The 25,428-nt window shown below is 45.0% G+C and overlaps 1 protein-coding gene across 1 annotated transcript in view; it reads right to left on the minus strand.

Moving 5' to 3' along the window:
• The window catches only part of PAICS (phosphoribosylaminoimidazole carboxylase and phosphoribosylaminoimidazolesuccinocarboxamide synthase), a 450,256-nt gene that overhangs the window by 135,664 nt on the left and 289,164 nt on the right, over positions 1-25,428 (minus strand). Inside the window, exon 10 of the mRNA XM_086962612.1 lies at positions 21,319-21,414. Coding sequence (XP_086818738.1) covers positions 21,319-21,414 — 96 coding nt within the window. The remainder of the gene's footprint in view (positions 1-21,318; positions 21,415-25,428) is intronic.

Consider the following 25,428-nt stretch of genomic DNA (forward strand, 5'->3'; position numbering starts at 1 on the left):
TTTAAACCCCGCCTGTGTAGTGTAGGAGGCTGGCTTAGGATATGGTGCACATTTGTTTAAGTGAAGCATCTTGCACTAATCCAGACAACCCTTATGGTGGTTTTCATGATCTTAGACAACCTTAGAAATGCTCTCTAAGTGGTAACTGTGGAGAGCAGCCTTCAGGCTTAGTCCAGAAGGAGTTTTAAGCAGCTGCTTGTTTTACCAGATCTAACCATGTAGTGTAGGTTAAATGAAAAAGAATAACAAAGTGTAGTTATAAAAATATGTCTTTTTATTACACAACACTCACTAACACACTTGTATATATCCTAGCCGGAGATATCAACTACACAACAATACTTCAATTACAAGAGGTAAGTAAGCCCAATACACAGTGGTCCCTGGGAGAGACCAAACCATATAATAAGAAAGTGGAATGTGAAATGCAACCAAAGTTGGGACATGGACCAGGAGACTCAGAAGATCTGGAAACACAAGGACCCACAACGGTATGTACCCAGGAAACCCACGGAGGGAGTGTGCACACAACCGCATTCTCAATAGAAGTCAATTGGAAAGTCGCAGTTTCAGTTTTCAAGAAGAATGACCCTTCCCAGTAGACCCTGAAGAAACCCTGTGGAAGACAGAAGGTTGGAGAGTCACCCCACCTGTGGATACCCCAGGAACCAGAATACCTACACCAGGGAAGCAGGGTGCATAGGTGCGAAGCAATTTCAGAAACCGTAGACCACAATGCAGGACTTCAGAAAAGATGCCGCTGACAAAGAAGGTGCAAGAGTTCGGTGGAATCCAAGGGTGGATTCTTGACGAAAAGGACCTGCAGGCAGAGGGTACACAGTGTACGCCACTTGGAGGTGACCCGGAGGCACGGAAGAGCAATGCACACCGATGACGGAAGATGCAGGAGTGCTGACAGTGACCTTGTCGTCGCAACTGTGGGGAACAGGCGACACTGAGGAAGACTAGGAGCCATGCATGACGCCAGAAGTTGAGAACTAGGGGGTCGGTGTGCGGCGGGAGCACCACCAGGCCTTGGCAGCAGCCACAGGCATGGAAAACGATGAAGGAGAAACTATGGGACCAGCAAAGTTCAAGGGACTCACCAAGTGCAGGAGACTCAGAGCAGGCCCTGAGCAAGCAGGGGAGCCTACTGAAGTAGGAGAAGACACTCCAGAGGACCCACAGGCCGAAGGCACAGGAGTCGCAAGAGGACCTCGAGCAGCTCACCAAAGATGAAGGCCCACAGTGTAGAGGATCGGGTGAGAATAAAGATCTTGGCAGGAAGAGATGCTAGAGGCTGGAGCTTCTTGTAGCCTGAAGATCTCTGGACTAAAGAGGCAACAAGCCTTGGCAATGGTAAGTCGATGCTGTGCACAGGGGTTCGGTCTTAGTGGTTCCAACAAGGGATATGGCCTCAAAATTGCAGAAGAAAGGTCAGACCCGGAGGGAGTTGCAGAACCACCACCATGCTGCTGAGCCTTTCGACGTCCGTGGGACGTCATGAGCTGCAGACCAGCCAGCTTCATTGTAGTGGATTGACTCCTTGAGTCCAAGGGAGATTACTTCGGGTGTCCTTGATGCCCACATGTCTGTTGAAGAGCCTGGAAGAAGATCAGGCACAGACGACAAAGATAACTTGCACAACAACGAGACAAGGAGTAATCTAATCTGCTGTCTTTCAGGAAGGGACTTAAAACCTGGCTTTTTACCCTTTAGTATGTTTCCTTCGCTGTTAATGAATGTTTTTATCTGTTGTTATGTTTCTTTCTTATGAGCTGCCAATATAAAGCGCCGGGACACTCCCATGGAGTAGCCGTGCGCTATAGAAATTAAATTTAACATAACATAACATAACATAACAGGAGTCTACCTTGATGCAGTCTCGTTTCCAGATGAAGTCCAAGTGTCCAGACGGTCGAAGAGTGACATGGCTTTATGCTTGAGTCTTGTCCCATGACAAATCTGAGTAGCCACCCACAGCTAAGCCATTTTATACCCTAAGAAAGGAGTTAGGATGCCTCAGGGGTCCCTCGCAGAGGAGGGGCTGGTCAGCGGGGAGGATATTTCCATGTCCTTTGTCCAGTTTCACACCTGAGTGGCAGCCAAGGGGTTTCCCGGAACTGGTTCTAACTAGAGAATGCAAGGAGGGCACCAAATTTGTCCTTCAAATAAGTCTGGTGGCACTGGGAAGTGCCCCTATCCCAGCCTAATACACTAAGTCCTGCCTAGGGAGGTGGTCACACCTCACTGCGACAGGAAACCTATTGTTCTACCTTCCCCTGCTCGTGTTTGGCTCAGTTGTCGGAGGGCAGAATCGTGTCACTGTTCGGCAGTAACACTAGCTTGAGTCAGACCCTGAAAGGCTGTAACAGGAGTACAGGAGGGTACCCCAAGGGAGCTCCCCAGTACATGGGATCATACTTCCAACATTGGAATTAGTGTTGGGGTATGATTCCAACATTTTTTATATCAAACATGACTGGGTTCGTTGCAGCCACTATATAATTAGACATCTCGTAATGACTTATATCCACTAGATATATTAAAATAGGTAACCGCACTTACAAAGCCTGGAGAATCAACTACAGGTTTGCAGGAGTGTCCAGCTCATGCAGGGGCACCCTCACACTTAGAAACCAGCATCCTGCCTTCAGGATTAAAAGAACATTGTAGGTGGTCTGCACACCATTATTCTCCCATTATGTTCCGTTTCATTTAAACCAAAGAATTTTTAACCAATTGCGTGCATGCCTGGGTTGTCCAAGCCCGAATACACCAATACTAAGTATAAACATGTGGGGAGCGCGTGGTTACACGCTCCACTCCCAGGTGCACTGCATATGAGGATTCCATATCCAACCCAATTTTAAACCATTCGAACTCTTCACAGTTTATGCAATGTTCTTCATAAATGTTTGTCATTCTGCTGTCATCACATTCGTCAAATCCACATGTTTCTTGTACTGCATTTAAGAAACTTCTCATATTTCCATGTGTGCATCCGGACTTCTTTTGAAAATAAGATCTTAATACACTAAGTGGTTCAGAGCAGCATTCTTTTATTTCATTTCGGACCCAATGCATTTCGGGCTATAGTCCAGCCCTTCGTCAGGGGTAACTGTAAATGGACAATTTTAAGTAATGCATTATTTATGGATAGTGTCAATATCTTATTTACAGTCATTTTAAAACCATTTCAAATACAAGCGGTCTAATATTCAGTACTAATCAATACTACATAAATATACGAAGTGCATCGCTGCCCTCATCCTTGATTTCGTGCTAAGACAGTTAATTTGGCTGACCCTACATCCCCCTAAAATATCTATTCTGTCACCCAAGACAACACAATTGTAGTTTTGATAAGAAGGAGAAATATATAGTAATAGAAATAATACTTTCCGAGTGCAACCGCATAAGTTAAAACTGAGTTTTTGACGTAGTGCCAGATAAGCTTTTCTCCAATGCCTGGTAAAGAGAACTCCCAATGGGTGACAGAATAGATACCCCCTATACTGAGATAAAAAGGGCCGTCCTGGAGAGGCTGGGTTGCGACCAAGAATACTACGGCAACCTCTTCCGCAAAGAGAAACGGACAGTTGGAGACAACCCTGTGCTCTGTACTACAAGATATGGGCTCAAGGGAACCAGTGGCTGCAACCATCCTCCTCTTCCACTGATGATGTAACTGAGAAGATCTATCTGGAGCAGTATCTAGAGGCCCTCCCTCTTAATACCCGGACGTGGGTTAAACAACATCCCCATCTTACAGTCACTACGGCAGTTGACTTGGCATGCGCCTACCATAGATCCCCTGAGTTTAGGGCTCAACCCCAGTGATTCCCCATAGGCCTACTCCGACTAAGACTACCACAGAGACTTGGATTCTTCCTCCCCCAGTAAAACATACACCTGACCAGCTTTAGGAACACAACCGTTACAGAGCCCACAATGTTTCCACTGTGCAGTGTGGGGACACATAGCCCTCTAGTGTCCTTCTCTTAACCCTCCCCAGGAGCCCATGGAAGCAGAGTATTCCCGTGGTCGCATTTTAATAGCAGGAGAACCCCATCAGAGGTATCAAAAGAAAATGCTGGTGAACGGGAAAACAGTAGTAGCCCTTTTTAGATATAGGGTGTCACCATACTGTTATCAGCAAAGAGCTCATACCAGACACTCAGGACCTTGGGAGAGAGTACATTCAGGTCACTTGTGTACCTGGAGAAAAGAAACTGTACCCTCTCACAGAGGTTCTACTGACCATAGATGGGGAATTCCTCCTGAGAAAGGTTGGGGTGATACCCTCGCTTCCTGAAACCCTCTTAGGGACCGACCTTCCCCGGTTTCATGAGTATTTGTCATCCCTTTCTTCCCCTTCATCCATGTCGGGGTGGTTGGGAAGCGCCCTGTTTTCTCAGACCCATATAGAGGCCCCCTCCATCAAATGAATAAAAACCTGTAGGGAAAAGAGGGAAGAAAGGGCTTTGTGTCATAAGCCCCATGATTTCCAGTCTACTCCTATCCTGGTTTCCCGAGATGAATGACAGACACCAAGCCGGAGCTTCTAAACCGCCCAGAGGGATGATGGGACACTAAAACATGCCTGGGACCAAGCTCAGGAAAGGTAGGCCCTCTTTTCTGTGTCAAAAAGGGTCTATTATACAGGATAACCGGGAGACTGGGCAAGCTAATGAACAGTTGTTGGTCCCCAAAGTCTTTCGAGAGTATGTGTTGGACCTCGCCCATAGCCATGCAGGGAGTGGTCACTATGGGAAGGAACATACATTAAAGTACTTATAAAACAAATTTGACTGGCCCAGGGTGTATCAGGAAGTGGCTAGATACTGTGCTGTTTGTGTAAGATGTCAGCTAGTGAACAACCCCATCATTCCCTGTGCTCCCTTACAGGCTCTGCCTATAATTGACACACAGTTCCAGCGGGTGGGTATGGATCTCGTAGCACCTGTGTTTCCCTCTGCCAGTGGACACCAGTTTATATTGGTTCTGGTGGACTACGCCACCAGGTATCTGGAGGCGATTCTCCTAACTACCACAACTACCACAGCCGTAGCCCAGGCCATGGTCTCCTTTTTCTCCCGCTTAGGTTTTCCCCGGGAGCTCTTTACAGACCAGGGCACCCTGTACATGTCACGACTAATGAAGCAAATATGTGACCTTTTAGGCATTAAGCAGATATATACAGCCATTTACCACCCTCAAACAGACGGTTTGGTCGAGAGATACAAGAAGACAATCAAAACCATGCTGAGAAAAACCCTAGATAAAGGGGAGAGGGACTGGGACCGTCAGTTGCACTTAGTATTGCTCGCTATACGAACACATGAACAGAAGTCTACAGGGTTTTTTCCATTCGAGCTGTTGTTTGGGAGAATACCCCGTATAATGCTCGATATGGCGGCCGAACAATGTGTTGAGGAAGAAGATGAGAGCAAACCACTGCTGCAGTATAGTACGACCCTAGAGGATGTTCACGCTAATAAGGAGAAAGCCCAGACCCAACAAAAGCTGTGGTACGATAAGAACACCAAGCTCAGAGAATTTAAGATGTTGGACTTTGTCCTGATACTGCTTCCCAGAACATAAAAAAAGCTATGGCCCACATGGCAGGGTCCCTACAGGGTTATGTATAAGGTTAGCACTGTTTCCTATCTTGTAGCCGTCAAGCGTAAAACCCAAACAGGGCAAACATACCATGTCAACCTTTTAAAAGTCTGGGAAGGTCCCTTACTAACGACTCAGTGCAAAGATGTACCAGTGCATCTCCCTTGATAGATCCCTTGAGAGCCCTATGGTTGCTCCCACCCCTGAAAAGTCAGAGACTTTTCAGTTAGGAAAACAGTTGATAGAAGAACAGAGACACCAACTACAGTCCCTATGTTCCTAATTTTTTGATGTATCATCAGGGATACCTGGACGTACAACCTTGGTAGAACACCACATAGATACAGCAGGGGCAAGGACCATAAGACTGACACCATACTGCTTACCCGCCGCAAGGAGACAGGCCGTGGACCAAGAGGTACAAGCCATGCTGGAAGCCTATATAATAGAACCTTCCCACAGTGCCTAGTACTCCCTAGTTGTCCTTGTTCCCAAATCTGACGGAACCATAAGATTTTGCATAGACTTCCGTCAACTAAACGCTATCTTTAAATTTGATGCATACCCATTGCCATGGGTGGATGAGCTCATAGACCGGTTGGGAGACGCCAGAGTAATGTCCACAGTCGACCTCCCGAAAAGGTACTGGCAAATCCCTTTGTCCCCAGACGCATAAGAAAAGACAGTCCTCTCTACCCCCTCTGGCTTATTTCATTTCAACGTCCTTCACTATGGCCTGCACAGCTCCCTGGCTACGTTTCAGAGGTTGATGGATGTCCTATTACACGCCCACCAAATGTACACAGTCACTTATTTGGAAGACCTAGTCGCCCACAGCCCTGATTGGGAAACACACCTCCTCCATCTAGAAGATGTCCTACACACAATCAAAAAGGCCTGTATCACCATCAACCCCAAGAAAACCCCCCTTGGTACAGACCACATTGAATATCTCTGGTATGACATTTAGGCAGGAGAAATCAGACCGCAGGTAGACAAAATATAAGCAATCACTAACATCCCACGCCCCATCACCAGGAAGGATGTCAGCTCCTTTTTAGGGCTGGTGGGTTACTATCGAAGGTTCATCCCTAGTTTCTCAACTATCACTAATCCACTCACAGACCTACTAACTAAAACCATGTCAGGGAAACCCCTCCATTGGTCAGCTCCTCAAGAAAATAGCTTTTCACAACTAAAGGAGGCCATCTGTAATGCCCCTGTTCTTGCATGTCATGATTACCATAAAACCTTTGGTCTCCAAACTGATGCCTCTGTCAGGGGCCTTGGCGCTGTCTTTTCTCAACCCGATGAGAAGGGGGATCTACGCCCTATCCTGTTTTTAAGTCACAAGCTGTTCCCATGGGAGACTCGGTATGCCACCATAGAACAGGAATGCCTGGCCATCAAATGGGCAATAGAGGCCCTTCAATACTACCTTCTAAGACGACAGTTTATTTTGCTGACTGATCATGCCCCTTTGACTTGGCTGTCCCAAAATAAAGACTCTAACCCTAAAGTGCTCCGCTGGTTCCTTGCTTTGCAACCCTTCTCCTTTCGCACCATACATGTTCCGGGGAGGCTGCAGACAAATGTAGACTTCCTTTCCCGCTGTCCTGTGTCCAAATAGCCCACACGTCCATTCCTGGAAGGAAGGCAGTGTGAGGGATTCCCTTTCGCGATGGTGGAAGACCCCGACAAATCCAACAGGGCGGCCACCATGATCCGGACCGGAAGCGGGGTGAAAATTCCAGCAGTCCAAACAGGAACCTACGGACTACCAACCAAGGATTAGGAAGGCAGAGCCAAGGACAACAAGGAGACGCCGGGAATCGGACTTCGAGAGGAAGTGTTGGAGACAGAGACGGAAGGAGAGAAGACTGGAGAATCGTTTTCGACCGAAAAGGACCACCAGAGAGGAGACCGCTCCAGGAGCAACGCCCTTGAGTCCTGCATTCCAACAGGAGAAGCGGAGGCTGGGACTCCCACCCCCACAACCCAGGAGGGTTGTGGGTCCAGACAAGTGCCCCTAGCACAGATCCTTTCCTTGAGGGATTGGTGGACAGATGTTACGGTTAAGTCAACCCCGAGCACTGAAATCCCTCCTTGCACCTAGGAACGGCACATAGAGAGCATGGGTGATGGGAGCACTCTTCCCTAAAACGTCACCAGACCAAGTGACCTGACTGTCCTTTTGTTTTTGTGTTCCTTTTTCCTTTTTTTCAGTACCCTTCTGAAGAGAAAAGCAAGGCTGGGACAGAGCCCTATCAAGACGATAGCTTCCTGTGGACTTGGAATTCCTTTGTTTTACCTGTATAAGAGTTACGTTCCTCTTCATCCCCAAGTCTGAGAACGGAAAAACTTGCCCAAAAACTATTGGGAGAGAAAAGTAAAAGAGCATTAGTAAAAGAACTAACACTACCCAAATTGACTCCAGTGTTCCTAATAATGGGAGGGCGGGGCGACCAGAGTGGCCAGCAGCTCACAGTGTTGTCAGAAGTGGGATTAGTGTCTAGTGGTTATGACATGACCCCTCACTGTGGAGGCCATGATAACCCAGCTAGCAGAGGGGCAACGCCACCTGCAGCTAATTTCCTAGGAACAAACCAAAATGGCCCAGCGTGATGCACTACAAGCGGCACTGAAAGACCACGCATCCCTTATGACGATGAACCAGCAGGTTCAGGACACAGCTATCCTGAGTCTCACAGATGCCATAAGAAAAGCATGAGCGCATCCCTATATACCTGACACAGTCTTACAAAAATTTCAGGAGGGTGATGACCCCGATTTATTTTTTGTGAATTTTGAGAGGGTTGCCTCCACGGCTGCCTGGCCTCAAGAGAGATGGGGACAACACATAGCCCCTTTGTTGTCCGGCGAACTCCAAGCTGCTTTCCAAGCTGCCAACCCTGCGTGGACTACCTCCTATACTGAGATAAAAAGGGCCATCCTGGAGAGGCTGGGTTGCGACCAAGAATACTACGGCAACCGCTTCCGCAAAGTGACACGGACAGCTGGGGACAACCCCATGCTCTGTACTTCAGGATATGGGATCTAGGGAACTGGTGGCTGCAACCATCCTCCTCTTCCATTGATGATGTAACCGAGAAGATCTATCTGGAGCAGTATCTAGAGGCCCTTCCCCTTAATACCCGTTTGTGGGTGTAACAACATCTCCATCTTACAGTCACTACGGCAGTTGACTTGGCATGCGCCTATCATAAATACCCTGCATTTAGGGCTCAACCCCAGTGCTTCCCAATAGGCCTACTCTGATTAAGAACACCAAAGAGAGTTGGATTCTTCCTCCCCCAGTAAAACATACACCTGACCAGCTTTAGGAACACAACTGTTACAGGGCCCACAATGTTTCCACTGAGCAGAGTGGGGACACATAGCCCTCCAGTGTCCTTCTCGTAACCCTCCCCAGGAGCCCATGAAAGCAGGGTATACCGGAGGTCGCATTTTCATAGCAGGAGAACCCTAGCAGAGGTATCAAAAGAAAATACTGGTGAACGGGAAACCGGTAGTAGCCCTTTTAAATACAGGGTGTCACCATACTGTTATCAGCAAAGAGCTCATAACAGACACTCAGGACCTTGGGAGAGAGTACATTCAGGTCACTTGTGTACGTGGAGAAAAGAAATTGTACCCTCTCGCAGAGGTCCTACTGACCATAGATGGGGAATCCCTCTTGAGAAAGGTTGGGGTGATACCCGTCTTCTTAGGGACCGACCTTCCCCGGTTTCATAAATATTTGTCATCCTTTTCTTTCCCTTCATCCATGTCGGGTTGGTTGGGAAGTGCCTTGTTTTCTCAGACCCATATAGAGGCCCCCTCCATCAAACGATTAAAAACCTGTACAGAAAAGAGGGAAGAACTAGCTTTGTATCATAGGCCCCATGATTTCAAGTCTACTATCCTTGTTTTTGCAGATGAACCACAGACATCAAACTGGAGCTTCCGAACTGCCCATAGGGATGATGGGTCACTACAACATGCCATGGACCACGTTCAGGCCAACCAGAAAAGGTAGGCCCTCTTTTCTGTGTCAAAAAGGGTATGTTATACAGGATAACCCTGGAGACTGTGCAAGCTAATAAACAGTTGTTGGTCCCCAAAGACTTTCGAGAGTATGTGTTGGACCTCGCCCATAGCCAGGCAGGGGTGGTCACTATGGGAAGGAACATACATTAAAGTACTTATAAAACAAATTCAACTGGCCTGGGGTGTATCAGGAAGTGGCTAGAAGATACTGTGCTGCTTGTGTAAGATGTCAGCTAGTGAACAACCCCATACTTCCCCTTGCTCCCTCACAGCCTCTGCCTATAATTGACACACCGTTCCAGCGGCTGGGTATGGATCCTGTAGCACCTCTGCTTCCCTCCACTAGTGGACACCAGTTTATATTGGTTCTGGTAGACTACGCCACCGGGTATCTGGAGGAGATTCCCCTAACTCGCACAACTACCACAGCCGTAGCCCAGGCCATGGTCTTCTTTTTCTCCCATGTCAGTTTCCCCCGGGAGCACTTAACAGACCAGGGCACCCTGTACATGTCATGACTTATGAAGCAAATATGTGACCTTTTAGGCATTAAGCAGATACATACAGCCATTTACCACCCCCAAACGGACGGTTTAGTCGAGAGATACAAGAAGACGATTAAAACCATGCTGATAAAAACCAAAGATAAAGAGGGGAGGAACTGGGACCGTCAGTTGCACTTAGTATTGCTCGCTATACGAACACATGAACAGAAGTCTACCAGGTTTTTTCCATTGGAGCTGTTGTTCTGGAGAAAACCCCGTACACTCCTCGATATGGCGGCCGAACAATGGATCGAGGAAGATGATGAGAGCAAACCACTGTTGCAGTAAAGTACGACCCTAAGACACACCTTAACGTCTCTTTGGGAGGAGGTTCACGCTAATATGGAGAAAGCCCAGACCCAACAAAAGCGGCGGTACAATAAGAACACCAAGCTAGGGGAATTCAAGGTGGAGGACCTTGTCCTGATATTGCTACCCAGCACAGAAAAAAAGCTATTGACCACATGGCAGGTTCCCCACAGGGTTATGGATAAGGTTACCCCTGTTTCCTATAGTGTAGCCGTCCCGCATAAAACCCAACCAGGGCAAACATACCATGTCAACCTTTTAAAAACCTGCGAAGGTCCCTTACCAACGACTCTATGCAAAGATGTACCAGTGCATGTCCCTTGATAGACCCCTTGAGATCCCTCTGGTTACTTCTGTCAACTAAACGCTATCTTTAAATTTGATGCATACCCAATGCCATGGGGGGATGAGCTCATAGACCGTTTGGGAGATGCCAGAGTAATGTCCACAATCGACCTCCCGAAAGGGTACTGGCAAATCCCTTTGTCCCCAGATGCCCGAGAAAAGACAGCCTTCTCTAACTCCTCTGGCTTATTTCATTTCAAAGTCCTTCCCTTTGGCCTGCATGGTGCCCCGGCTACGTTTCAGAGGTTGATGGATGTCCTATTCCACGCCCACCAAATGTACGCAGTCACTTATTTGGAAGACATAGTCGCCCACAGCCCTGATTGGGAAACACACCTTGTCAAGCTAGAAGAGGTCCTACACATACTCAAAAAGGCCGGTCTCACTATCAACCCCAAGAAAACCACCTTTGGTACAGACCACATTGAATATCTCGGGTATGACATTCAGACAGGAGGAATCAGACCGCAGGTAGACAAACAAGAAGCAATCACTAACATCCCACGCCCCATCACTAGGCAAGATGTCGGCTCCTTTTTAGGGCTGATGGGTTAATATCAAAGGTTCATCGCTAGTTTCTCAGCTATCACGAATCCACTCACAGACCTACTAACTAAAGCCATGTCAGGGAAACCCCTCCATTGGTCAGCTCCTCAAGAACAGAGCTTTTCACAACTAAAGGAGGCCATCTGTCGAAGTCATCCAATGAGACGAAGGAACGTCAGCATTTGAGGCTTGGCTTTGCAGTTGAGAATGCTCCAAGGCTGTATCCGCACCTCCCTGAGTTTCCTGCAGCCAGATCGACCCCACCCTACTTTGTGAGTTTTATAAGGCCATGTACCTCACATTTGGGCAGCCTGTTCCCGCTGGCGCACCCTCAGGGCCTGCGAGTTCAGGAGGGGCACCTACTGGTTTTGCATGTGCAGGATTATCTATGGATCAATCTAGACCAACACTGGCATCAGCTCCATTCCCGACTTCCCCGGCTGCGTGCCTATACTCATCTCCGACTCCGACACGGAGCTTGATGGATGTTATCCGACACCGGATGGAGGCATTCCTTCGAGGCTGGTGCCTGTGTCCTATTCTTATGCACCAGGACTTGGGGAAGATTGGGAGGGGCCACTGGACCCTAATGAATGCCAGCCTCTGGATGTCACTGAGGACATGTGGTGTGAGGATCTGATGGATGCCGGTGCTCTGGACACCTCCCCAGATACTAGCTTGGTCTCCTTCTGACTTTGCTGTGGAGGAGGGAGCCCCATTTGCTAAGGTGGTGAGGAGGGCAGCCGCGGTCCTGTCCTCTGTGGCGGCCAAGACTAAAGTCTTGAAGGAGGTGCTTCTGCCGGGAGTGACCCCAACCGACTGCTTTTCCCTTTTAAAGAAGCCCTCACTGATTTCTATGTGGGGCCTGGTCCAAGCCCTGCACAGGTGCTCCTGGGAGTAATACACTGCCAGCCATCATCGCTCCGCCCCAGGAGGACCCCAAATTCCTCACCCAGCACCCCAAAGAGCTTGGTGGTCCAAGCCTCCACTTCCAGATTAAATCTTGGCACATTCCCTACCACTCCACTGGACAGGGAATCCAAGGGTCTGGATACCTTGGGAAAAAAGATGTATACTTCTGACAGCCTGGCACCACATTCTGTCAACACCAATTGCCTTTGGGGTCTCAGGGACTTAGTTGCTCAGGTACTGCCTATGGTCTTGGAAGAGGTCCGAGCCATACTCTCTCAAGCTAATGCTGATGGGAGAGATGCAGCTAAGTTTGCCATACGCTGTGGGCTGGATACAACCGACTCACTAAGCAGATCATTGGCAGTTTCATCATTGGTGAACCTTAGGCGACACTCCTGGTTGAGGACTTTTCAGAGGATGTCCAGGCCTTGTGCATGGACATGACCTTTGATGTTTCCCATCTCTTTGGAGATAAGGCAGACTCATTGCTGGAGTGCTTCAAGGAAAGCCAGGGTATGGCCAGGTCCTTGGGCCTTTCCATGGCCCATCACCAACCCCAGTCCACCTATCATGGCCACGGCAAGGGCTTCCAGCGGCGTCTCTACATGCCCAGCCACCACAGCCTGCAGGCTTCTCAGCCCCTGACTAGCCAAGGACACGGTGTACACAGACCTCGTGGGTTAAGTAGCTAGAGATCGGGTCAGTCCACCAACCTCCCCCAGCAGACCGAATCTCTTTACCCTCAGACCATCATAGGAATCTAGTGGGTAACAGGATACACCATCACTTGCATCACTGGAGGTCGATAACATCCGACCACTAGGTTCTCTGGATTGTCAAAAGGGGCTACTCCCTCCCCTTTGTGACTGCTACTCCACCCATGCCCCCCTCTTGTGACATGCTGACGGAGGACCACACCTCTTTACTCCGTCAGGAAATGGCAGCTTTCTTGGCCAAAGGAGCCTTAGAGAGGGTGCTGGCATCAGAAGTAGGTCATGATTGTTATTCCTGCTACTTTTTGGTGCCTGAAAAGGATGGAGATCTTCATCCTATTCTAGACCTGTAATTTCCTCCTGAAAAAGGATACATTCAAAATGCTCACACTTGCTCAAGTCCTGTCTGCTCTGGACCTGGGAGACTGGATGGTAGCGACTGGACTTGAAGGATGTATACTTCCACATTCCCATCATTCCTGGCCAAAGCTGTTACCTGTGGTTCATGGTAGGCCACAAGCATTTTCAGTTAACCGTGCTCCCCTTTGGCCTTATTAGTGCTCCTCAGGTGTTCACCAACGTTAGGGCAGCGGTTGCAGCTCATCTGCAGTGATAGGGGTGTCAGTCTTTCCCTATCATGGTGAATGGCTGTTGAAGGCAACCTCACCCCAGGTGGTTGTCTCCCACTTCCAAACTAAAGCGGACCTTCTGCACGCACTGGGGTTCACTATAAATGTGCTGAAGTCACACCTGATCCCTTCTCAGATGCTCTGTTTCATTGGAGCTGTTTTTGACACTGTGGAGTTTCCGGCTAATTCCCCTGAACCGCAAGTCCAGGATATCCAGTCTATGATACTGATATTTCAGGCTCTATCCTGGTTTTCAGTGAGAATGTAATGCCTAATGGCCTCCTGCATCCTCCAGGTGATGCATGCGTGTTGGCATATGCAGGCTCTGCAATGGGATCTGAAATTCCAGTGGGTGCAGCATCAAGGGACTCTCTCCAACATGGTCTAGATCTCAGAGGGCACTGCAAAAGCTCTTCAGTGGTGGATGATGGACAGCGATTGTGTCAGCAGCAGACTCCTCTCCCTTCTCCAACCAGACCTGACAGTGGTGACAGATGAGTCACTCTTGGGATGGGGAGGCCATCTGGTAGAGGTGGAGCTTAAAGGACTCTAGTCTCCAGTGGAATCCGGGCTCCACATCAACCTGTGCAATCAGATGGCATTGAAAGCCAGTGCAGTCAGATGGCATTGAAAGCCTTTCTACCCTCATCAAGAGAAGGCTAGTGTGGTTTTTCAAGGACAACACTACTACCATGTGGTACTGCAATGAACAAGGCGGGGTGGGGTCGAGGACCCTCTATCAAGAGGCCCTGCACCTCTAGATATGGCTGGAATGTCAGGGCGCTTTCCTGGTGGTTCAACACTTGGCGGGCTCTCTGAACGCCAAAGAGCATGAACTCAGCTGAAGATGCCAGCGGATCACACATGGCGTCTCCAGCTTGAGGTGGTGCAAGGTCTCTTTCAGCAGTGGGGAAGGCTTGCTTAGATCTGTTCGCCACCCCTGAGAATGTGCAAAGTCAGCTTTTCTGCGTGCTGGAGCTTCCTAGGTAGGTGGCTCTCGCTCAGAGATGCTTTTCACCTTGAGTGGAGCTTCGGTCTCCTGTATGCCTTTCCTGCACTAAGTTCTCAAGAAGATCAGGAACAACCAGGCCCAAATCATTCTTGTGGCTCTGCACAGGGCTTAGAGAGTCTGGTATCCTAAGCTGTTGAGCATGTCCATCGGTCCTCTGATCAGGCTGCCCTTTCTGTTGCAGTAGCAGGGGAGGGTTCTCCACCCGAACCTGTCAATGCTCTTACTTCATGCATAGAGACTGAGCGGTGACAGTAGACAGCTTTTGACCTTCCGCCTGAAATTTGTAATGTTATTTTGGCAGCTCGGCGTCACTCTACAAAGACTGTATATGCCGGCCAGTGGAGCAAGTTTGTGGTATCGTGTGCTGCCAAACAGGTTGACCGTTTATCTGCACCCCTTTCACCAGTACTTTTGTTCATACTTACCTTGGCCCAGCAGGGTTCTGCATTGAGCTCATTGAAGGGCTATTTATATGCCATCTTAGCTTTCCTGTGGCTGCCAGATCAGCCTTTCCTCTTTAAGTCCCCCACTGTAAATAGGTTCCTTGAAGGTCTGCAGCACATGTTTCTTCAAGTTCCTTTGGACTTGAACATCCATCTCGACGAAGGTAGTCACCTCATTCCACTTAGACTAGTCCATCACTTTGCCTACCTTTTACACTCCGCGTGATCCCTCTAAGGAAGAGGAGAGACTTACCGGCTGGATCCAGAAAAAGCAATGTCGTACTACCATGACTGCACAAAACTGTTCCGTTTAGATGATCAACTCTTCGTGGGATATGTTGCCGCCAAGAAAGTAAAGGCCGTTCAGAAACAAACCATCTCCCAATGGATTGTACTCTGCATTAGGATCTACCAAGCATTGGCCAAGAAGCAACCTCCAGATGGCTAGCTTGCTCATTCCACCAGAGCAAAGCCTGTGACCACTGCGCCAGCACATGTAGTTCTGGTCATGGGCATCTGCCAGGCAGCAACATGAGCATTGCTGCACACGTTCACCAAGAAATACTGCCTGGACAGTTAGGTACGTTGGGATGGGCACTTTGCCCATACAGTTCTGTGGGACTTTCTGGTCTAAATCATGTTCGCAGACCCTCCTCCGTGAAGTATTTCTTGGATATCTGTTCTACGGAAAGGGATCTGCAGCTAGAGGTCTCTATCAAATGAACAAGTTACTTACCTTCTGTAATGCCTTATCTGGTAGAGACGCTAGCTAGCCGCAGATTCCTTACTGCCCACTCATCCTCCCCGCTCTGTGTACGGCTGTTACCTCTGCAGGGCCATATTTCCACACACCAGTGGTCAGTGTTCTTTGTGGTGCTGTGCTCCTGATGTGGAAAGCCACAAAAAGAAATTGACGTTGGCCCGATGGAGCGGCACCTATATAGGTACATCGCACATCACTTCCGGCACCGATGATGCCACGCATAGCTGAATTACCTCACCTACTGGCGTGCAGAGGTACTGCTCAAGAAAAATTTCGGGATCCAGTCTGACGCCTGGGCATAATTCTAAAATAAGCAATCTGCAGCTAGATAGAGTCTCTACCAGGTAAGGAATTACCAAAGGTAAGTAAATTGTTCTTCTAGTATATACTTATGCAGTACCTAGGGTAGAATGTTACTTTCTGGATTTAGTATAGCTAGTTGTCTCTAAGTTTTGGGGTCCAGTCATACCTCCTTTTTAAATACATGGTCTAGCTTTGACACTCTCATAGCATCCTGCACTATTGCCATTGGTGATGACTACATCACAGACTCCCTTAAAAATCAACTCTAACCAACAGACACAGTTCTTTTGTGCTATCCTTGCACATTCATAAGGTCCTGTATCTTTGTAAGATTCTGCCCTCTTTCGCAATCCAGTAGGGCTATGGGTTAGCAACACGTTTTCAAATAACAACTATCTTGCAGCTGCCCAATGGCATTGACTCTTATGAGCGACTAGCAATTAGATGCATATTGACCATTCAATAATGTCTCTTTACCATTTTTATTCTTCATCCTCATACATTTTGAATAAGGATCTTAAAACTGGAGAGTTCTCTTTCAATCTTCAAACGCTTACATTCACATTTAGGGAAGACTCTTTCAGAATCTTCCCCTATTTTGCTGTTACCACGGGGTACTGTACATAGTCTCATAGTTTCGCTAGAAATCAGCATCCTCTTGTGTGGGTAACATATTTCTATAGCACTATAATGCCAGTTCATCCATGTCACAGCTCTTTGATGTAATGTCAAAACTTTCCAATATGTCGATCTACACTCGCTGAAGACATTAATAAATGAAGTCAAAATACTCTCAGAATTTGACAGTTTGAGGATGTACAAGTGAGCACCCTGCTACTTGGGTACCTACATGATTTGGGAAAAATTTGATAGTGTGATAGAAATCTTTTTTTTATGGAACCCTCCATTAGATCAGACAAATGTGCATTTTATTATACAAAATTAGTGATTGAAGAACAAGCTAACTATTTTATATTTTTCTGGAAAACTGTTCTTTTAAATGTCTTTATACAATATATATTCAATTACGATCATCATTATATGAGCATACACCAATTACATCTCAATCATAGAGAACTCCGAAGAGCGGGAACGGGATCCCTATTGGAAAATCCTATGATTTCCCAGGAATATTCTTGGGAACGTCTGGTGGTGCAGATTCCAGGGAATTTACATGAAATGCAGAACATAGTAAATCTACACTCTGTTGTAAATGAAAATCTGTGATGATTTACTACTTTATTTGTGAATCGGGCCATAGGCTTTCACCAAATATATTAAAGAGTAAAGCGAAATTAGGTAATATAAACAAGTGTAATATTTAAAATATAGAGAAAAAAACAATACACCCCAGTCCAATTGTACACAGGCAATAGATATTGCCAGGCCCCCTTAATTGCACTCCATTTTAGAGGCTGAAAGGAATGCATCTTCAGAGGGGACTGATATACGCAGAATAGATGACTCTCAGTCAAGAGGCAAAGACAGAAATCCAATGGTACCTGGATGATATGGAAAGCATGAAATAGGAGGACCATCTTCGATCTGGCATCGGAAGTGGTTATAGAATCATACACCAGCAGTTCAGGCTGAGGAGCTCGCTGTGAGGATATCACCACAGGAGGACCTTAGTCAGAACAAAATGTGACCATGCATATAAACTGTCTCGAACTCCTGACAGACTTCTTCGCAGTTAAAAATCTGGCAGCGAACAAAATGTCCAGCGCTATACTACTGAAGCTGGACAATATATCGGGCGTCCAGTACATAAACCAGCAAGGCAATACAAGGTTCAAGGTCCTAGCATAACTGGTCAAAGAATTCTGGCACCACAGTCTACAAAACAAGGGTATCGACCAGTTTTGGTAAACTGGATTTAGGTGAAGAAAATTGGATTACTCCTTGGACTCTGTATGAAAAGTACCCTCTACTTATACGATTTTCTTTCGTTTGTTAGATACATACAGACACAAATCCTTAGAGGCCTCTAAAGCCTTCTATCTAGACAGTTGTTTGGAGGATATCCCTAACATAATGGATTGGTCTTCCGAATCTACTTTCAAGATGTTTTATTTCAAACCAGTGATGCGGGTGGCATCACTGGTAGTAAGTAGGCTTTAAACTTGCATAATCTGAGCTTCCGGTCATGACATAGGATGTCATATATCCTAGCTATCATGACGGAACGTTTAAATTCTATTGTGAAGGAATATTTAAATTCTATTAAGGACACAGAGGTGAGGATTATCCCACCCAGGTTTGGGCAGCGTTACATTAATCTCACTCGGGAGATTCGAGGTAGAACACAAAGCTTGGTATAAGTAGGAGGATGATTTTATTTTCAAGCGTTCAGCATTTCTGTAAAGTGGCTAGTGAACCTTTAAAAAGAAGATATGGATCACGGATGATTATGGCAATCTATTTTGTTCTTTTAGGATCGGACCAGAAGCAGGAATTCTAAAAATGGATAACACTGATATTGATGTTCGCACAAAGGAAGAAGAAGTGCTTTTCATTGTGGGATTATTTTGAAGGTCATGGAGCAGTGTCATTGGCTGTTGTTTGTTTAAAGTTCTAAGACTCATGGGGCATGTAGTCTCTGCATTCTTTGCGGTATATATGGCAATATTGGGCTGTTCCTTTACAACAGATAGTAAACTTTACATTCTATTGCTGTACAGAGAATCATTCTAATGTGTGCAGAGGTAGACATGGTGAATGAGGCCAGCAAGCATTTCCAGCATGTACACCCCCTCACCAGAGAAAGCATAACTATTCATGAGAGAAAAACGATTGGCTTTGATGTCAATGTCAATGAAAATGTGGCAATTAGTTGCAAATTGTGATGGTGAATTTAAATGATGTAAGTAACCCTTTCTTCCTATTCAGTAATTTGAGACTAAAATGCTCAAGAATCTAGTGTGACACACAGCCTTAAAGGCTGTATTGAGAGTTTAGCCGATGGGATACCCCATCACAAACGTGGCTGATATCCTGTTAGCTATATTACAAGTGTGAATGGCTATAATGCACTTGTCATACAGTGGATGGGATATCCACCACTTAAGTGATGGAGTATCCCCCCCCACCAAACTCTAAGTAAAGCCCTAAGTATGTAAAACAAAAAAGTGCACACTGCAAGTTCTGGGATAATCTCATTTTGGGCGGTGAGCATTCCAAGTGTAATTTCTATAATGCATCTGTACAGAGCTGTGCAAACAACAGTGGCAGCCCCCGCCTATCTAAAGTAGTAGGTTGGCCTGGAGGGTGAGGGAGCGGGGGTTTGGGGAATAAATAAAAAATAAAAAAACACTTACCTGCTGCTCTGCTCTCGCTGACGCTGATGGCCGCCTCGTTGCTCCTCTCCTCTGGCACGGAAGTGGATGGGCCTCAAAGCACAGGCTCCCCACCCAATCCAGACACTGCTCTCATGCTAAACCGAGCATGCGAGCAGCACCAGGATTGGTCTGAGCAGCCTTATTTGCCACTCAGACAGTGTCTGGGAGCCTGTTATACGTTTACATGTCTGTTTGGACATCCTAAGACGGCCGGCAAAACTGAAATGCTCACTTAAGAGTGCACACTACTGGTCCCCACTGCCATGCCGGGCCTCGCCCTATACTCAATGTGCGGCTCAAACAGCGATAAATAAAATTATAATAACATTTTATTTTATTTTGTGAGCACTTTATTGAAATTCAGAAGCGTTTTATCCTCCCAATTCTAGCTAACAAAGGCTTCTTGCAAGGTAAGCCAGCTCTTCTTTATTTGCAGTTATCAAAAGTGTGGGAAATTTTTAATGTTGCCAGTTTCCTTACGGCGGCCGTTAGAATTAAGAGAAATAATAAGTTATGTATAACCTGTCCTAATCCTCCAATATGAATTAATTGAATGTTTGGATGCCTCAGCCCTGAAATGTGGTTTTATGTAATTTACCCAAAATGAATTGATTATGTGCATCGTGTATTTAAAAATTTTGTATATTGTTAATATTTTTAATGTAATTCATGGTTTTATAACTCTTTGGTATAAAATGTTTTAGCATGCTTTTTATGGTTTTAACATAAACCGAATTAAGTATTTTGACTGACTGACTGACTGTTATTAAGATTTTATTTATCAGCTGCTTACTCTGGGCAGTGTGGAGACACTCCTCTGCCCTGGCAAACAAGAAGGTGCAACCTAATAACCTTGGGAATCTGGGTATGGTCAAAGTAACATAGAAATAGTAATTCCTTTGGGGTATCACTATGCACCGGTGTAGTATGCATTGCTAAATTGAATCATGTAAATTCATAAACACTCTAGCCTCCATTTTCTTCTCTTTGCCCTTTATATTGTTTTCATAGTTGAGATAATCCAATGTAAATGATTTACAAATTCGATTTTAATTGCTTTATTCATTCTGTAAAATAACACAGTAGAATCTTTACAAGTCTAACATTGTTCATCTAGTTGTTATAATACACACATTTACAAAAACTTCCTCTAAATAACCCGCTGAAACAATTGTTTTCATGTTACGTATCTGTCCATCTGTCCACAGCAAATTATGACATAGGCATGCTTATTTTAGGTAAATATTGTTGACTTTTGTATTGCTAAAACACTATGAGAGCCAAACTGGAATAAGCAAACAGAACTCCTGGTTTGTTTTTCCCTCTCATTATAGCTCACTAGCAGAGTATAGCTTTGTTCAAAAAGAAGCATGGGACCTAATATTGGTGACACCAAAAAAATAAGAAGCTTAGGGGCTGCACTCCACAAAACATGCAAAAAAGAAAAAAGACTTTCAGAGGTTCACAAACCAAATGCCTTTTAGCGATTTTATAACAGCATATTAATTTTACACCATACATCAAACTGCACAGTATTGTCTTGTTTGCTATTATTAACTTCGTAAGTCTCGAGTAAAGAGTTAGATTTGAAAGGATCTAAGACCTAAAAAACTATACTGGACAGCAGGCCAGTCCCATTAAACTAAAATGTTATTACTTTGCCACAGATGTTGATTTCTCTAATACATTTTGAAGAAATTATTTAAAGTCACAAATGCCTATAAAGAACACTTCCATACACACTTGAGCACATTCAGAAGTCACATAAAAAGATTAAATTCTTACCACATTCAGCAGCTTTCCTTTTGACACAAGGCAAGTCTGTTTCCTCCTCTAAGGTAATGTGGTTTTCCCCATTACAGCTCCTGGAGGTCGAATGCTCTAAAAAGGGAAATTGATTTAATTTAGAGTAAGGGAACAAGTAAAATTATGCACTGAGCAAGAGCAGATTAATTTCAAACCCATTTCTTTGATTGCTCATGCATGATCTTATTTCTTTGAAAAGAATAACTCTTTGATGTGCACATTGCAATATCATTTGACTCTGACACCACTTTGTATGTCAATTATATTGCCCTATTGTAAAATGTTCCCAGGGTTGGTCTTCAGTTGAGGTCTTTGTTAATGAAAAATCGGGGAAAGTAAATGTGGAGTGGCTATCAACGAATTCAAATACATCTTAAGCAAATATCCTCAAAAAGAATGTAGATGACAAACACAAATACACTTTTGCATGGCAACAATATTTGTATAGATGATGAATTGTCACTGAAAATTCAAGTAAATCATGTGGCGAAAATCTTCTTCTGGCATCTGAAAATGCTGCGATCTTTATTTCTTTAAATTAAGTAAGCAAGCTTATTACATTACCATTATCATTGCCTGACTTCCCTCTAGGCCTGGCTATAGTAATGCTATTATTCATGCTGTACTACAAACTTTAATTAATCAATTACAGCTGTTTCAAAATGCAGCAACCAGATTAATCTTAATCGCCCAAATCTTAAAAAGAACACATTTATCTCCTAATTTAGCCCAACTGTATTGGCTTCTAGTTAATGCTCGTGCGTTGTTTAAAGCTTTGACAATTGTGCACAGAGCAATCTTTGAACACATACCATATCTCTTGGTACATAAACTCTCCATTTTAATCTTATGCAAAAAATGTGCGATCCTCTCAGGCCTGTCTTCTTTCTAACTGTCCCGAGAACACATCTATGTAAATCTGATGACAGAGACTTCAGTCGCTGCAGCAAAAGCTTGGAACTCCCTCCTCTTCGCTCTTCAGGCAGCTTCATATTTTATTTCTTTCAAGAAGGCATTAATATATTTGAACTATAGTCTCTTTCATAAACAGTCAATATAAAGATGAGCTTACTAGTACCATAATATTTCAGCGACTAAGTGCTCTAAAACATATTTTCCACAGACCATGGTTCCTAGTTCAGTAGAACTGACCGGCCAAAGACAACTGGAGATTCCCCAGTAGAGTGAAATTACTTCTCCGGTCAAGGAGTGCGGCACATATGCACTGCAAAAACAGTAATCAAAGACCGGAAAGAGAGTCAATGCCCAAAGTCTGAGGACAGCATTTCCCTGATTGGTGTCCCAATGTCACTCATGGACTCATATATATATCTGTTTCCAAATTCCAGTGGGCAGACGCGTTTCCCCCATCATTGATTCCTAAATCATTGATAAATATTCTCTATTTTTCGAAACCAGTGGGGAGTCTTTTTGTGGTGTTATCATTGCGTTACTGTGCGTGTGTTGCACAAACGCTTTACACATTTCCTCTTAAGTTAAGAATGTCTGCTCTGTGCCAAGCTACCAGAGGGTGAGCGAAGGTTAATTGAAGGTGTGCATCTAGCTTACCCTAAGATTGGTGTCCCTACTTGGACAGGGTGCAGACTCTGCCAACTAGAGACCAAATTTCTAACATCACCTTTTTAAATGTAAATGTAAATTGGGGGCTATGTGTCAGATTTGAAAACTCGGCAGCTATGCACACCTTTTAGCATACATTTATTGGCCACTTACGAAGTGTTAAATCTGGCTTTTTACCTGCAACACATAATTTAATTCACTTGTAAACCGTAGTCTTAAGCGTATACAGCAATGTGACATCAACCCTTGCTACATGTTGTTCCACATGCATATGGAAAATAACATCTCCCACAGGCTTAGATCTGAACTTTGAAATTTGTGCTGCTAGCACAACCTGTATTACCAGTTCAGGTGACTTATCAAAAGATCCAATATGCCAATATATTTACACATACATTTTTCAGTTTTAAGGAAGATGGATTTGCTAAACGAAGCTCTACGCATGCATATGAGGCTCCACCAGCACATATGAAGCTCAAACCAGATATATAATTAGACACCATAGCTTATGAGACTGCATTTGGCATATAAGAATACAAATATATTAAATAATCAATAACTAAACAATACACTAGACTATTCAACCTTCAGAGAACACTAGCCAAAAGGACTCAATTCTAAAAATTGCAAAATGTAACCAAACACAATCACTTTGATTCAGGTGAACTGTTACACAGAACCATACAGGATAACCAGATTCAGATTGTGCCAATTGCAATAAGCTCTATACAAAGTTGCCCAAACAGTCACACGCTTTGTTGTTGCTGCTAGAACTAGCAGATGGTGTCACACGCACCTTATCTTTTTACTGGGCTCTCACGGAAGACACACCGTACCCTGTGTGATGTAAGGGAGAAGTGGAACACAAATTCTGAAAGCTGATGGGCAGGGCATGTTAGCAAGGTCAATCAGCTCTCTTCATCAACAATGCACACATGGGTATCTTCATCACAATCATCATCCAATACTTCAGTCTCATCCACAGAGCCCACAAGTCTGGATAGTGTGTCAGCTACCCCATTTTCGACACCAGGTATATACCTTATGTCAAAATCAAATTCTTGTAAGGCAACTACCCATTTGGTAATCCTGCTGGAGACAGAATATATCCCCTTTTTTGTAAATATCTCACACAGGGGCTTGTGGTCAGTCCTAACAATGAATTTTGTTCCCCATAAAAACTTTTTGAATTTCTTTATGGCCCAGAATACAGCCAAGGCCTCATGCTCGATGACCGAGTATCGTGACTCAGCATCTTTCAACCCACGTGAAGCAAACATGATAGTCAACAAGCCTTCATCACTCTGCTGTTGCAGTACTGCTCCTAAACTCTTAAGACTAGCATCTGTGGTGATAAAAGATACTTTAAGGGGATCAAAACTCTTAAGGCATGGAGCTGAATTGAGTTTCTTTTTTATTATTTTGAATTCATGTTCACAAGCATCATTCCATACGAACTCAACCCCTTTTTTGAGTAGAAGTCTCATGTTGGCACTTTGTACCCCAAAATTCTCTATGAATATTCTATCATGCCAAGGAATTTCATTAACTCTTCTCTTGAACTTGGTGCACACATGCCAGTGAATGTGTCTTCTAAGTCAGATTTAGGTAAGAGTCCATCACCTGAGATAGTGTGACCCAAATAACTAATGGAAGAGACACCAAACTGACACTTCTCAACTTTAATGGTCACATTTGCCTTATTCAGCTTTTCCAGTACCTCGCAAAGGCGTGACCATGTTGTTCCTCATCCTTACCAAAAACAAGAATGTCATCCTGGTAGACACATACTCCCTTGCAACCTTTTTCCATAATCCATTGGAAAACAGATGCCGCCGACACAAAGCCTCACAAATCTGAAAGTCCCAAAAGGCGTTAAAAATGCAGTAAGATCTCTTGAGGCCTCATCCAATTGTATTTGATGGTATGCGGAAGTGAGATCAATGGTGCTGAACACTTTGGCACCTTCCAGCAAAACCAACATCTCGGAAATATTGGGTAGTGGATAATGACCTACTATAACACTTTTATTAAGTTGCCTCAAATCAACACAGAGACGAAGACTTCCATTAGATTTGCGAGCTGCGACAACTGGGGCCAGCCACTCAGTACTCTCCACTTCCTCTATTATACCTCCTTCCTTAAGTTTTTGTAATTCTTTTTCCATTTCCTCCCTGATGGCTAAGGGTACATTTCTTACTTTGAAACATGAAGGCTGAGAACCAGCACGCAAACGTATTTCAAGTTTGAAAATTTTCAGACACCCAAGTCCTTCCCTGAAAACGTTAGAAAACCTGTCTTTTATGTGATCTATAGTAACAGTACTGAGGGAAGAGGAGTGTTAAACCATTTTAACTCTATCTTTAAGAATAATGTGATTACTACTACTAGGGTCAAGCATTACCCCTAAATTTCCTTGGTGAAACCAGCTTATTATGCTGTCTCCCTTCATAGAAACGTATATTTTGCCAGATACATAACGTTGCTCATACTCAATGAGCCCAGTGA

This window comes from Lissotriton vulgaris, chromosome 3_1 (genome assembly GCF_964263255.1).
Source record: "Lissotriton vulgaris chromosome 3_1, aLisVul1.2, whole genome shotgun sequence".
Taxonomy (NCBI): Eukaryota; Metazoa; Chordata; class Amphibia; order Caudata; family Salamandridae; genus Lissotriton; species Lissotriton vulgaris.